The sequence below is a fragment of the Wyeomyia smithii genome, chromosome 3 (genome assembly GCF_029784165.1).
Source record: "Wyeomyia smithii strain HCP4-BCI-WySm-NY-G18 chromosome 3, ASM2978416v1, whole genome shotgun sequence".
Taxonomy (NCBI): Eukaryota; Metazoa; Arthropoda; class Insecta; order Diptera; family Culicidae; genus Wyeomyia; species Wyeomyia smithii.
Genome location: NC_073696.1, coordinates 28994924 through 29009479, shown reverse-complemented (window position 1 = coordinate 29009479; position 14556 = coordinate 28994924). Strand labels below are relative to the sequence as shown.

The following is a 14556-nucleotide window of genomic DNA, read 5'->3' as shown; positions in this document are numbered from 1 at the left end:
TCTAAGGTCGCCTTTTTCAAAGTTTTTACGCAGGTTTTTTTATGTGGTCATTTTTACGCGGATTCTGGAAATTACGCGGTTTTTTACGCAGATTCCGGAATTTACGCGGTGTTTTTTTCTTACGCGGATTTCGTATTTTTTCATTTCGGAATCCGGAATTTACGCGTTTTTTCACGTAGATTCAGGAATTTACGCGATTATTTTTTACGCGGTTTCCTTTTACACGGCACGAATCCCCCGCGTAAAAAGCGACTTTGGTGTATACGTTGAAATTACATTGATGGTTTGGATGGACACTTGATCAAAGAAAACACGTGTTGAATTGAAAACTCGAACCGAATTCCGCAATTCTAAAGTTTTTATGGTTTTCTGTTTGTTATAGATCAGCTGAAAGAGAGTAATTTTCTGAGCAAAACGTGGTTTTTGAGAAATTTTTATCGTTGTCCTTCGATTTTTAATTGAGTTCTTACTCAAACCTGCTCAAAATCTGTTAATGAGCGAATTGTCATTTGAAAACGGGTGTTTATTATTCTTTATTTAAAAACCGACGGACAACGATAAACATTTTTTTGAAATCACAATTTGCACAACTGCACTTTGTTTTGTCATATAGTTTCTTTGCTTATCTGATTATATCACCTATATAACACAATTTTTTAAATAAATGATATGTGAAAAAACACAGTGTTTTCGATGCGTTGGTTTGATGTAATCCTCATTGACCAACTAACCCCGTAACCAACTAGCCCTGTTCTACCCTGTCTTCTTCCCCGCCGATGTTGTGAGAAAAACTATCTTACTCATAAAGCCATTACCACGTGGCTTGAATGATGACTATATTGTATATCACTCACAAACTCTACTGCTAAGCGATATTCGACGCAGATGATTGAAGTAAGCGTTGGTTAATTCATTACGAATGAGGTCCCGGTTAGTAAAAATTGGCACTGTAGGTGCAACAGCATACCACCAGCACATGAGCCTCAAACGTAAGAATGCTTCAAACTGATTGACTGTTTTTTCGGTCGATCATGATCGCAAACGAAAAATGGTACGTGACTGCCGACAGAAGATTGTACTTTTGCGGAAAGCAACGTTGCACGCAGCTCGTTTCTTATTCGCTCTGTTTTGAACCGTTCGTTGAAATTGAACGTGCTGCAGGTACAAGTTGAAATTGAGCGAAGGATCGCACAAAAAGGAAAGCTTGTAACTTACCGAGAAAACGTTCAAGCGTCTTTATAGAAAAGGATTTTTCAAAGCCCTGAATCGGATAGGGTATTCAATACATTTGAGAAGGGATGTGTTCTTGACAGATTATTTTTTGCGGGATGTAGTTTAAGAAATTATTTGAGATGTTCACACGTATTTATTGATATGTTTGAAAAAGAAAAAAAAAAGGCATTCTTTCGATGTATGTTTTTATATTTTTGTTTCTCGGAGTCAAATGATTGTAGTTTTTTGAAATATTAAATGAATTAAACCAAAACTGTATTAAATGCTTGAAAACATATACATTTTCTTTAAAACCAAAATATTTCAGCTTAATTAACTTTTTTTTTTTTTTTAAGGGGGGATTTGTTAGTAGCTTAAGTATTTATGATAAATATTAGTAAATAATGAGTATGTGTGTCCAATCACAAATGGTGACTTCTCAACACTGTTAGAAATTTGTAATTTTAATTGTTAGGATTTGTTTGCTTTCGCAATTAGGACTTATCATTCGTAGGGATTTAAACCTACTTGTCAGAAAAGGATTTACTTCCCCTTACAACTAACTTAATTGCTAACTTATTGGCTATAAAGAGAGCTTATCGTAGCAATTGAGGATTGCAACGATTTTTGTCGAAAATTGTTAATAATTTTATTTGACATAGCTTCTAATGGTTCAACACCAGTAAGTCTATGTAATTCGAGTGTACCAAACCAAGGAGGACGCTTCAAAATCATTTTCAGAATTTTATTCTGAATCCTTTGGAGCGTTTTCTTCCTTGTTGAACAGCAACTTGACCAGATCGGTACAGCATAAAGCATTGCTGGTCTAAAAGTTTGTTTGTAAATCAAAAGTTTGTTCTTTAAACAAAGTTTAGAATTCCTGTTAATGAGAGGATATAAAAATCTCGTATATTTGATGCACTTGGCTTGTATACTCTCAATGTGCTCTTTGAAAATAAGTTTTTTATCATAAATTAGTCCCAAGTACTTAACCTTGTCGGACCAACTTAAAATAACCCCATTCATCTTGACAACGTGATTATTGTTTGGCTTGAGGAAAGAAGCCCTAGGCTTATGCGGAAAAATTATCATTTGAGTTTTAGAAGCATTGGGAGAGATTTTCCACTTTTGCAAGTAGGAAGAAAAAATATCTAAACTTTTCTGCAATCGACTGCATATGACACGAAGACTTTTTCCTTTTACGGAAATGCTTGTGTCATCGCAGCACAATGACTTTGTGCATCCTGGAGGCAAATCAGGAAGATCTGAAGTGAATATGTTGTACAGGACTGGACCCAAGACTGAACTTTGAGGCACACCTGCTCTGACAGGAAATCTATCTGATTTTGAATTCTGATAGACAACCTGCAGAGTTCGATCAGTAAGATAATTTTTTAAAATTTTGATTAGGAAAATTGGAAAATTAAAAGTTTGCAATTTCGCAATCAAACCTTTATGCCAAACACTGTCGAATGCTTTTTCTATGTCTAAAAGAGCAGCTCCAGTGGAATAACCTTCAGATTTGTTAGCTCGTATCATATTAGTAACTCTGAGCAATTGATGAGTTGTGGAATGCCCATGGCGAAATCCAAACTGTTCATTTGCAAAAATTAAATTTTCGTTGATGTGTGACATCATTCTGTTAAGAATAATTCTCTCAAACAGTTTAATTATTGAAGAAAGCAAACTGATTGGTCGATAACTTGAAACTTCAGCTGGGTTCTTATCCGGTTTTAAAATTGGAGTAATTTTTGCATTTTTCCATAATTTGGGAAAATATGCAATTTTGAAGCAGCAATTGAAAATTTTCACTAAAAAATCCATTGTGCTCTCAGGGAGATGTTTGATTAGTATATTAAAGATTCCATCGTCACCAGGTGCTTTCATATTTTTGAAATTTTTAATAATTGATTTAATCTCATTCAAGTTAGTTTCAATTATTTCTGCAGGTAAAAAATTCTGGGGAGAAATTAAATCAAATTGACGTGTGACTTCATTTTCAATTGGACTCACAAAATTCAAATTTGAGTTATGAACACTCTCAAACTGCTGAGCAAGTCTTTGAGCCTTTTGTTCATTGGATACAAGAAAACGTTCACCATCTTTTAAAACTGGAATAGGCTTTGAAGGTTTCTTAAGAATCTTCGACAGCTTCCAAAATGGTTTTGAGTATGGTTTCAATTTTTCAACTTTAGTCTCAAAATTTTGATTTCTCAGAAGAGTAAATCTATGTTTAACCTCTTTCTGTAAATCTTTATAAATAGTTTTAAAAACAGGGTCACGAGAACGTTGATATTGACGTCTGCGGACATTTTTCAAACGAATTAGAAGTTGAAGATTTTCGTCAATTATTGGTGAATCAAATTTCACTTGAGCCTTTGGAACAGAATAATTCCTAGCATCAACAATTGCACATTTTAATGCTTCCAAAGCGGAATCAATATTCACTTCGTTTTGCAAATCAAGCTCATTATTGAAATTTCTCTCAATATAATTTTTGTATCTTTCCCAATTAGCTTTGTTATAATTAAAAACAGAGCTCATAGGGTTTAAAACTGATTCATGTGATAAAGAAAAAGTTATTGGAAGATGGTCAGAATCAAAGTCAGCATGTGTGATCAAATCACTACATACATGACTTTGATCTGTCAGCACCAAATCAATTGTTGAAGGGTTTCTTACAGAAGAAAAGCATGTAGGACTATTCGGAGACAAAATAGAATAGTATCCTGAAGAACAATCATTGAATAAAATTTTGCCATTGGAATTACTTTGAGAATTATTCCATGAACGATGTTTAGCGTTAAAATCGCCGATTATGAAAAATTTCGAACGATTTCTGGTGAGTTTTTGTAAATCACCTTTAAAATAATTTTTGAGCTCGCGTGTGCATTGAAATGGTAAATATGCTGCGGCAATAAATAAAATCCCAAGTTCAGTTTGAACTTCAATTCCCAAAGTTTCAATAACTTTCGTCTCAAGATGGGGAAGAGCACGATGTTTGATTCGGCGATGAATAACAATTGCAACTCCACCGCCGGAACCCTGAATCCTATCATATCTATGAACCACGTAATTGGGATCATATTTTAATTTTATGTTAGGTTTCAAAAATGTTTCAGTAATAATTGCAATATGCACATTATTTACTGTTAAAAAATTAAAAAGCTCATTCTCATTGGCCTTCAATGAGCGAGCATTCCAATTTAATATTTTAATTGTTTTATTTAAAATCATTGCTAAATTTTAAATTAGAAACAATTTTAATAGTAAAATTTGTGCCTATTTGAATGGCTTCAAACATTGATTTTGCCTGCAACATGGCGTTCATAAGATCGAACATTGCCTGTTGCAAAAAAGAAAGAAAGTTTAATTGAGAAATTGAATTTTGTTTACCTTGCCTTGCCTTAACAATTGCTAAACGGACTGGGCATTGATAAAAATTTGACATATGGTTGCCGTTACAATTCGCACAGCGAAAATTTTTACTCTCTTTCACAGGACATGTGTCCTTTTTGTGAGAAGAGTCTCCACAATTAAGACATTTTTGGTCCATGTTACAGAATTTGGAACCATGGCCATAACGTTGGCAAGTACGGCATTGGGTGATATGCTTTTCACCTCCGCCATACTTCCTATATATTTCCCACTTTACACGCACATTATACAAAGCATGTGCTTTTTCAAAAAATTTTAAGTTGTTAACCTCATTGCGGTTAAAATGAATTAAATAATTAACAAGGGAAATTCCAGTTCTCTGACTGTTTTCGCCTCGTGATTTTTGTTTCATTAGAATTACTTGGGTAGGGGCTATGCCAAGTAATTCTGTTAAAGTAAGTTTGATCTCATCAACGGTTTGATCGTTGGTGAGACCTTTCAAGACAACCTTGAACGGCTTGGCGTTCTTGGTGTCATATGTAAAAAATTTGTACATCTTGTCAGTTAAATACTGAACAAGACGATCACGACCCTTTACTGAGTCGGCTAATAAGCGGCATTCACCTCTACGGCCAATTTGATAGGTAACTTTAACGTCAGAAACAAACGTTGAAAGTTCCTTTTTGAATATATTAAATTCAGAAGAAATAGTTACCACAATAGGTGGAACTTTCTCTTTTTTTAAAGATTTTATATTTTGTATAGTTTCATTATTGGTAACTTCCATTTCACCAGCTTCTTGCTCAGGCAAAATATCAAAAGGATTGTCACTACAGACACTCGATGTGTCAGAAAGAGATGCCTCTCTTTTCCTCCCCGCAGCGATGCGAGGTTTCTTTTTCCGTCCAGCCATTTCAGGTGATACGAAAAAAGTTAAAACAAATGTTAAATTCAAAAGTAGGTAGTCTTGAGAAAGACTGATGGGAAATAACTTTCAGGTAGTCTTTAAAAGACACACTGACAAAACACAAACTTTGAAGCTATAGGCAGTCAAAGACCAGTCCACAAGCAACCGAAAAAACGTCTGATCTGTAGGACAGTTCAAGACGCACTGAGCTTAATTAACTTTATTTCTGCTTTTAGTTTAGTGACAATAGTCTCAAATTTATCCGGATTGAAATTATTTTGCTCAAAGGTGCACTTGTTAACATCGGCAAGATACCGATATTTTATTGCCTCTGTGGCATCAGCCTTTTCCTTCACAACATCCTTCAACTTTTTTTTAAACGCGCCGCGGTCCATCACTGCTAGACTCTTTTTATTTTTAAAAATTACCACTATACGGCACTGTTGGCTAAACAAAGATAATCGCTTCGGTTCACTCAGAAAAAAACAGACGCGAAGACTGATGCGAATAATGGTGTGACGACATTACCACGAATAGACCCCTGCCTTCCACTCTTATTGATCTGATCGGGTCCGAAGCGAAGATCGGGCGAAGAGAAAACGAACTTTTCTCACGTAAGTCTTTCACCATGGCACGGGACAATCAACACGTTTATGAATGCATGCTCTGTTGCGACTGTTGCAAGCAAAGTATTAGAGTGTAATGAAGCGATAATCAGCAACGCTGCCAAAAGTGACTCATAATGGTGTGCTTTGCTTTGCAAATAATAGTTTACATTTCAATCGATTCATACAAATCAATTAAAGTGAAAGTACGTATCAGAACAATGGTCTCCGTGGCTCCGTGGTTAGCGATGTCGGTCGGCTAGCTCTCCCACACGGTTGTGATATCGGGTTCGATTCCCGATCGAGTCGAGGATCTTTTCGAGCTGGAGATTTTCTCGACTCAGCACTGGGGCACGGTGTATCGTTGTACTTATCCTACACATACAAAATGTGCCAAAAACAATATCGATAACGAATTCTCTTAACTAATCTAGTTGATCGAGACCGCTATTAGCCCCAAGGCTAAGCGAGCGATATTGTTTTTTTTTTACATATCAGAACAAAGAAATTGATGCAGATGGTTTTGGGGTGCTGAAAAGTACCATTTGTGTTTCACAATAGTGACATCGTCCTATATCTTTAATTTATTATCATTTCGGATTATCATTTACCTCTGACCCGATATGATTCTAGTTCTCTTGTTAATTCTTAACAAACACTGCAAGCAAGCATATAACACGCAACCATAAGCAGCGACCAAACGGCTGAAAGCGAACGCGCCAGATCTGGATAGAATCACTAACATAACATGACACTAACTGCGCAGTGCAGTCCAATGGTTTTCTCTGTTCGTCTGTCCGCTATGAGCAGGGGTTAAAACAAACACTTATATTTGAAATCGCCACCTGCTGCGCTACTACTTGCTACAGCTTTGCTTGCTACTTGTCGATCCAGTTTCTTGTCAATTATGCTCTCACTGCAGTGCTCGGATTGACAATTAAGGCTAAATTTCTGCATGCTAGCTTTTATACGTGACTGAGAGTTGCACTTCCGGTGGGCGTGTTATTGTGCGCTCGAGCGTGTAAATCAACAACAACAACAACAACAAATCGTTTACAAAATTAAATTGTTTGTATAGTTTTTTTCCTGTGGTGGATGTGAATCGATTGTTTTTATTACAAGAACTCAATCGTTGAAGAATATCTGATTCGAGAATCTGATAAGAAGTGACTGAAATATAATCGCTCAAGTCCTAACCATTTGTTCATGGTTGCATTGTTTAATTTTCAATTTGCGTCCCCAACTTCCAGATAGACGTAGTACACGTCAAAATCAAATTTTTCTCTGAGTGATGAGGAATAAATAACAACTTTCAAACCTAACTTCAAACTTTTTATGCTGCAGCAAAACAAAAAAAAAATTATTAAGCTTAAGTCTTGAATCCGTTTGTTTTATGAGCTTATGAGAATGTCCGAAAATTGGCCTTAAAAACTACTTCAAATTTTAATGTATAATTCCTATGAAGATTATAATGCATTTATACAATTCTGTTGTGATATGAAATTGAATTAGCAAAAGAACAGAGTCTGTTCAAATAATTCAAAAAATCTACGATGAGTATGAGACATCAACATGAACACCCACTGAGAACAAGCTAAGATCGAAAAGTTATTATGAGCGGGGGCCTAGCGTGGTTGGTAACGTCTCCGCCAACCACGCTCGACGTCTGGGTTCGAATCGCAACGCCGACATAGGTGTCGATGGTTGTGGGGTGGCATGATCCACTCACAACCGACCCTAGCCGACACCGGGAGATTTTCTAAGATGAAAAATCTCTAGGATCACGCCTTCCATCGCCTAAGGAAGAAAGCCGTTGGCGCGGGTCGTGAGTTAGGATCCTGGGTGGCGTCACCTCCCTGGGCGTCGGTGATTGGCTCAACAACAGTGGCGGAATTAGACCGACAGAAAATTAGCGGGAAAAAAAAAAGAAAAGTTATTATGTTACCTTCAATAAGAAATGAGTCAAATATATTTCAGAATATCTCAATATTCCTCATGCTAATAGCTAAAAGAAAAACTCTTAATTCCATTACTCAGAAGGTTAGTTAATCTGCCACTTATACAATTTGCGCTGCATTCTCTCCTTCTGGGTGACAGATGGAAATATATTGTTCAATATGCTCCACTACAACGAGAATCAAAATAAATCCATACAACGAGAATCAAAATAAATCCTATTGTCGGCCAGCTAATAAATTACGCACGGCTTATACACAGATTTTCAAAAGTAGTAATTAAAATCCTCTCACATCTTCATGATTGCTAAAATAATAATTCTCTCAACCATCCGGCAACCAGTTCGACAGTCTACTGATACCACCAACCAAGCGCCTCCACCGTAAACATCGTACTCGGTATGCGGATGAAGAGGTTCGAAACGAAAAAGGCGTACTTGATAAACATATGCAAAAAAAGTCCTCTTCGCGGTACGAGTCTCTCGTTTGTTTCATTTTCAGTTGTAATGTTCGAAAATTCTGCTGTATACTAACAGGCGTCGCGTGTATTGGTGTACTATGGAAGAAAAATCCTCACACAAAGACACAACGTTTACCAACCTTCATTTTGGGGCCATACGCTTTCCTCGCCTCCTCACCGTTCGCCATCCTTGGGGCCATTTGGCTGCGTGCTTGCATTAGGGAAATCGTTCGTTCGTATGTGTTTGTTTGTTAGCATGTTGGATTGGAGCATGAAGCAGGAATGTGAAAGCAAGAGCGAGTAGGGCTTTGCTAGTACTGGTACGAACATGACAAGAGATGAATGCGAAAATCGACCGCACCGTACCAGCAGCGTACAAGAGGCAGTATCGGAGCAGCTGCCTTTACAGTACAATAGTAATCGTTTCCAGCTAGTGGAAGGACTAGCGTGAATCTCGGTCGTCACCGTGGCTGTTGTTGTTACTGCTGAATCCTTTTTTCTTCCCTTTCTTCATTTTGAGTGTTTTTTTCTGTCTGATGCCACGAGAAGGGCAAGCTTCGCAGATGGTGTTAGAACAATTTTTCTCGAGTGATAAAACTAGTTTTCGCTGGCAAAATCGGACAATTTTGTGCATTTTAGTGTGAACTCGAAAACGACACGTAAAAAAATTGTAGACATTTTGTATCCTCTCCACAATCTTCCACCGGACTGTCGACGCATCGAATAAAACTGTCGACGAAGGATGGCAGTCATAATGGGATGCTAAACGAAGTGCTAAATGGCCTACACGACCTTCCACGGCCAGTCACATCGTGGGCCAGGCAGAGGCGTAGAGGCGTAGTCTCTAACGCCAACAATATTAGATTATGTGTTGGCAATTAAAAAATAATAATTTCATTTCCAAGCTGGATGTTCTGGTCTGGATCGAACAAACCAATCTGTCTGACAGTGTAGGTGTGTGAGTGTGTCACTTTACACAGTTCGCTTGCCAGACTTTTGAGCATTCATAATGTAAACTAAAAGTGACTGTTCTAATTAGTATCTGAGACAGTTCATCATACATAATGACAATCTGATCTGAGTTTTGGAAAATTTCTAGCTGGATATCGAATAAAACTACGAACAACAAACCAAGTGGGAAAGAATCGAACCGACGAAATAGCACAGAGGACTGAGTGAGAGGCAAAATGCGGAAAATCAATGCGTGGAAAACCTGACAGAGAGAAGCCGTAGCACCAGCTGAGTAGCAAAAAAAAAAGGAAAAAGAAACGTGTGTTTGTAAGTGTACGCGTTTTACCCCCTCGCAACCAGATTCATCTGTTTAGTGTAAAATTACAGCCTTTTCCGGTGTAAAATTAGCATCTCTATTAGGTCGGGATAAAGGCAGCAGTCAGTAAGTGATTTACGGAGCAGAGCGTGACCAAGAGTGTGCTTAGTGCAGCTAGTAGAGGGTAGTGAAGTGCATTTTTTCGTTTTTCGTTGACTGACAATCACCGAAAACCCCACGACCAATGGTGAGACATTAGAGTGTGAAGTGTATAGCACAAAAAAGAGGAAAAAATAGAGTAATCCCTCCGCTGTAGGACCGTAACCGGAGGTCAACGCATCGAGTGCAAAATATCCAGCTTCGAGGAAGATTGGCGGCCTGAGCGGCCCATGGTTCAACGTGCCTCGTCGGATGCCCCGTCCGTGTCCGGGGGGCATCGTGAATCGCGTATGAGCCTCGGTCTTGGCTATCCGTCGTTCCAAAGTGCCGGATATAATAAACTATTTACGCAGGTTAGTTTTTTGTTATTGAGGGGGGTCAGCCGATGTTGATGTGATGTAATTTCTGTGCTTTTTGTCGAAATTATAAAAGTGGAAAAATCATTATTTAACTTATGAAAAAGCAGCAGCTTACAATTTCTGTTACATTTCTAGACTTGTCTTTAAAGTATGTGACCTGAGGTAACTCAAGGGTATTACTCCATAAAAATAAAAGTATACAACTTTAATAGACATGTGACAAATAATGCTCTCCATTGTACCTACCTACCTTGACAAGTATCAATTTGCGTCAATTTTTCAAAACATCGAGATAAAAAATCATTCGAAAAGAGCTCTGATGGGTCGTCGATTTTTTAAGTAAGAATGACACTGTCAGTTTCGAAAAATGACAAGTCGCTTGATAAGTTGGTTGGATATGGGTTGACTGAACTGAACAAGTTGAATTTTCAATTTCATCGCCGTAAAAATAAATGTCTATTTTTGTACAATAGGTTAGGATAGCTAACGTTTATTGTAAAATTTGGTTTTTATGTTTTCTACGTTAAAGCGGCGAACTTTTGAGTTTATGTCATAATCAGTTATTTAGTAATTAGGATTCAATAAAGGTATTTACAATTTTTAGTCTTCAACTTTTGTTTGAAATTTGCTTCTATTTCGTTATCATTTTTTTTCATTTTTCGTTTTTTTATTTATTTATCTGATATGTAAACTATTGGGTGCCAATGAAATATATGGGAAAAATTTGAACTTCGAATTTTGTTTAGCTGCAACATTTTCGTCTTCCAGTGTAGAGGGGCATCCGGAACCACATTGCTGGACTTGTGACATGGAAAGTAGAAGAATTACTATGTCCCGAATACACCTTATAAGCGATTAATTTCATCAGTTCAATTAAACTTATTGCAAGCCTGCAGACAAACTTGGTGATAGACAATGCACCTTGCGATTCTTCTATCTATTTGATTCTATCTAGCGGCTTATTTCTGCCGGTACCGTTCTTTTAGAACGAAAGTTTACTTAATTTTATTACTTAAAAGAGCGAGATTTTCGCACTCTGCATATCTCCGAGCGCCGGGCTTATTACGCTACTCGGTGAACTCGCGAGTGTCGCAATGTACTTCTTGCTTACGATGTTTGGTTATAATTTCGGCTGAGCAGTCTTGAATAAGTAGAACGATCTGGTTTTTTACTGTCCGACGTTTCGTCACTGATCAGTGACATCATCAGTGACGAAACGTCGGACAGTAAAAAACCAGATCGTTCTACTTATTCAAGACTGCTCAGCCGAAATTATAACCAAACATCGTACAATTCCCAACAGTCGAACTCTCATACAACTTCTTGCTTACCTTCGAGTTTTTTCTGTGTTTCAAACAAGCGACAGCAACCGTAACATCCGTACCCACTTGAACTTGGTGTGAGTCTTCATTAAGAGAAAGAATTACATCAATCTGAATACAGATGAATGCAGTTCCGACTCTTGGTTTGTTTTGATCCGTCATTGATGGACTCCCAGCAAACCAGAAGTTGGGATGTTAATTTTAAGTCGCTCAAATGTGCATGTCAGGTTTGAAATTACATAAAATGCAAAATTAAATTTGTTTATATCGTATAAAACTTAAATCCTATAAAACGCAATATCAGGTTATATATGAAACCATTTAACGTGTCATACAAAATTGTAAAATGCGTCAATCCTCTAAGTCGTATAGAATGCAATTTCGAATGAGGCCATTTAAGAGAGCAAGCGAAGTTAGAAAAAATCGTAACCAATTTTTTCTTACAATGTACGTATATGGCCTCCAGATTTGTACACATGGGCGCATTTCATGCATCTTATATGGTCATTTTTTACCAAATAAGGGTCACTTAACAGAGTTGAGTGCGAGTTATATGAACCAATTTGTTTGCTGGGCTCCTATACTTCAAAGGTTGTGAGCCGAGAGACGAGAACATTCGAACTGATGGGGCTTGTTCTCGAGCTGCGTCGATTCACTTTCCTTATAATCGTCTTTGTAGTAAATTTTCGTTTCGACCTGGTCATTCATGAGTACTGCCTCCACACTCTTTTGACCGTCGACACCCGACTTTTCAACTCCCCATAACCGTCTCCTTATTTATGAAGAAAAAAAAATAACCGTCTCCTCCTTTCATAGTAGTATAAAGGGATTCTGTGATGTAACCCTCTCAGAATCGTTCTTGTTGGCTCCATCATTATTTTTTTGTCATGATTATCATTGTTTTTTCATCATCTGGCCATTAATTTAACGAAACTTTATCTTTTTTATTGTTCTCTATCATAATTCTGCGATTTTGTGAATATTTCATTATCGTTTTACTTGGTTTATCATTGTTTTCATTATTACTTTATTGTTTTTTCATCAGCTGCATTTATTGTATTTCATTTTTATTTTGTCTTTGTTACATCTTAATGTTGAGTCAACATTAAAAATAAATTCGTGGCCGTATCACTCTTAGTTTTCAAATAAACTTATCATTACCTCATCATTTGTTATCAGGTTATCAAGATTTTTCCGATTTTATCTTTCTAGTTTTCATTTATGCTGTCGTTATATTTTTATTATTTTACCAGGTGTACAATAATGCTTCTGCCTTTTTTCTGCTAAATTTAAGGTTTTATTGTGAAAAAATAGTCACATACATGTTATTCAAAAATAAAAATAATCAAAATGAAAATAATTGAAAGAAAGCCCGGTTCCGGACGGCCGACGACCCTGAGCGACAAGTAGCTCTAAAGGGTGTTGAAGAGGAAGACCGTGGCTAAACAGTGAAAAAGTATCTGGCGAACATGGACATAAATGTCAGGAAGCAGCAGTCCCATCCTCTAGTCATGGAGCTAAAGGCAATGACGCACCAACAGCACCTGAATAAGATTGTCAAGTCGATTTTCCCGGCAAATCAGGATGTGGCGATGGTAATGGACGAAGAGACCTGTCTCACCCTGAATGGCAACGACTGGCAGGGCACCTCCCTCATGAAGGAAGTGGGCCCCGAAGTGAAGTTTATTTCACACACCAAGTTCCCCAAGAAGGTGCTGCTGTGGCTGACAATCATCGAGGAAGGGATGTCAAAGTTGCTCTTCTTTCGCTCCGGACTGGCCGTGAACGGGGAAATTTATAGTACGAAGTGCCTGCCGGAAGTTGCGTCGTTCATCAGGATGCGGTAGTTTGGCTGGATCTGACGTCGCCCCACTACTCGAAGCGATCGTTGTAGGGGGTGGAGCTGCTGGATATCGATGTGGTACCCAAGTTGGTGGACCCGCCCAACGTCCCCAAGTTGCGTTCCATCGAAGATTGCTGGCCAAGCCCTGAAGCGTAAGATCTACGCCAATAATTTAATCACGAAGACTGAGGAGGAATTGATAAAAATTGATAAATTGAAAGAATTAAAAAACATGGCTACAAGCATTTTTTCATCCGCCATGGCGAATACTCCGAATCACTGCCGGAAGGCCGCACACAAGGACGTATTTTTTTTTTTGCGAGGAAGCTTACATGATTATCTTCTATGGGAAATCTCTCAAACTCAATTATTTGTCTTAGTTATTTTTTTATCACCATCCGAAAAAAGTAAATTTTTTTAACGCATACGTTACAGTATTTTCAAAAACTTTCCACCTGCCACCACTATGCCGGTCTTCGGGTAAACCCTTTAAACTCAAAGTGCTGTTAAGCAGAATTATTCTTAGGTTCGCTATTATATATTTGAGTGGAGGTAGAAATCACCGATCAGAGTAACATCTGATTAACAATTTGTGCCGATATCGGGTGGATTTGCTCTGCTCAGCTGCCAGCTGCTGTGCTAACTCTCAGGTGCCAACCATGAGGCAATATAATATGTATTTTAAGATTCGCGTTGACGGTGTTGTTGATTTTCGTTTAGTTTTTGAAGGCTTTTTGCTTTTATCATCACGCACATTTTGATAAATAAATATGGTTCGCGTAAATGCGAACAACCTTTAAAATCGCTTTTAACACCATTGAAACGCTAGATTATCAATGTTAACTAGTAGCCAAACTATGTCGGCTGAATTATTTAGGCAATGCAAAGAAAATCCTACAACACTCGAGAGCAATTTAGGGGAACTGCTCCATTATTCATCTCATTAAGCCGATATTCACGAATAATGCACAGATTAAACACCAAATTTTCACGAAATCATTGAACAAATAAACTAAATATGCTTACGTGCTCTTATGGAATCGTTCAGCATTGTATATTTAGTAAACTGAGCTAGATTCATCATGAATT

The 14556-nt window shown here is 37.6% G+C and overlaps 1 protein-coding gene across 29 annotated transcripts in view; it reads left to right on the top strand.

The window, feature by feature from the left end:
* LOC129729905 (voltage-dependent L-type calcium channel subunit beta-1) overlaps positions 1–14556 on the top strand; it is a 468159-nt gene that overhangs the window by 377308 nt on the left and 76295 nt on the right. For 5 of the 29 annotated variants that reach the window (XM_055688800.1, XM_055688807.1, XM_055688791.1 and 2 more), the window contains exon 2: positions 9617–10296. The exons of 18 other annotated variants lie outside the window; for them this stretch is intronic. In XM_055688800.1, coding sequence (XP_055544775.1) covers positions 10174–10296 — 123 coding nt within the window. In that variant the 5' untranslated portion in view covers positions 9617–10173. 6 more of the 29 variants (XM_055688796.1, XM_055688799.1, XM_055688795.1 and 3 more) reach the window with 6 other exon arrangements.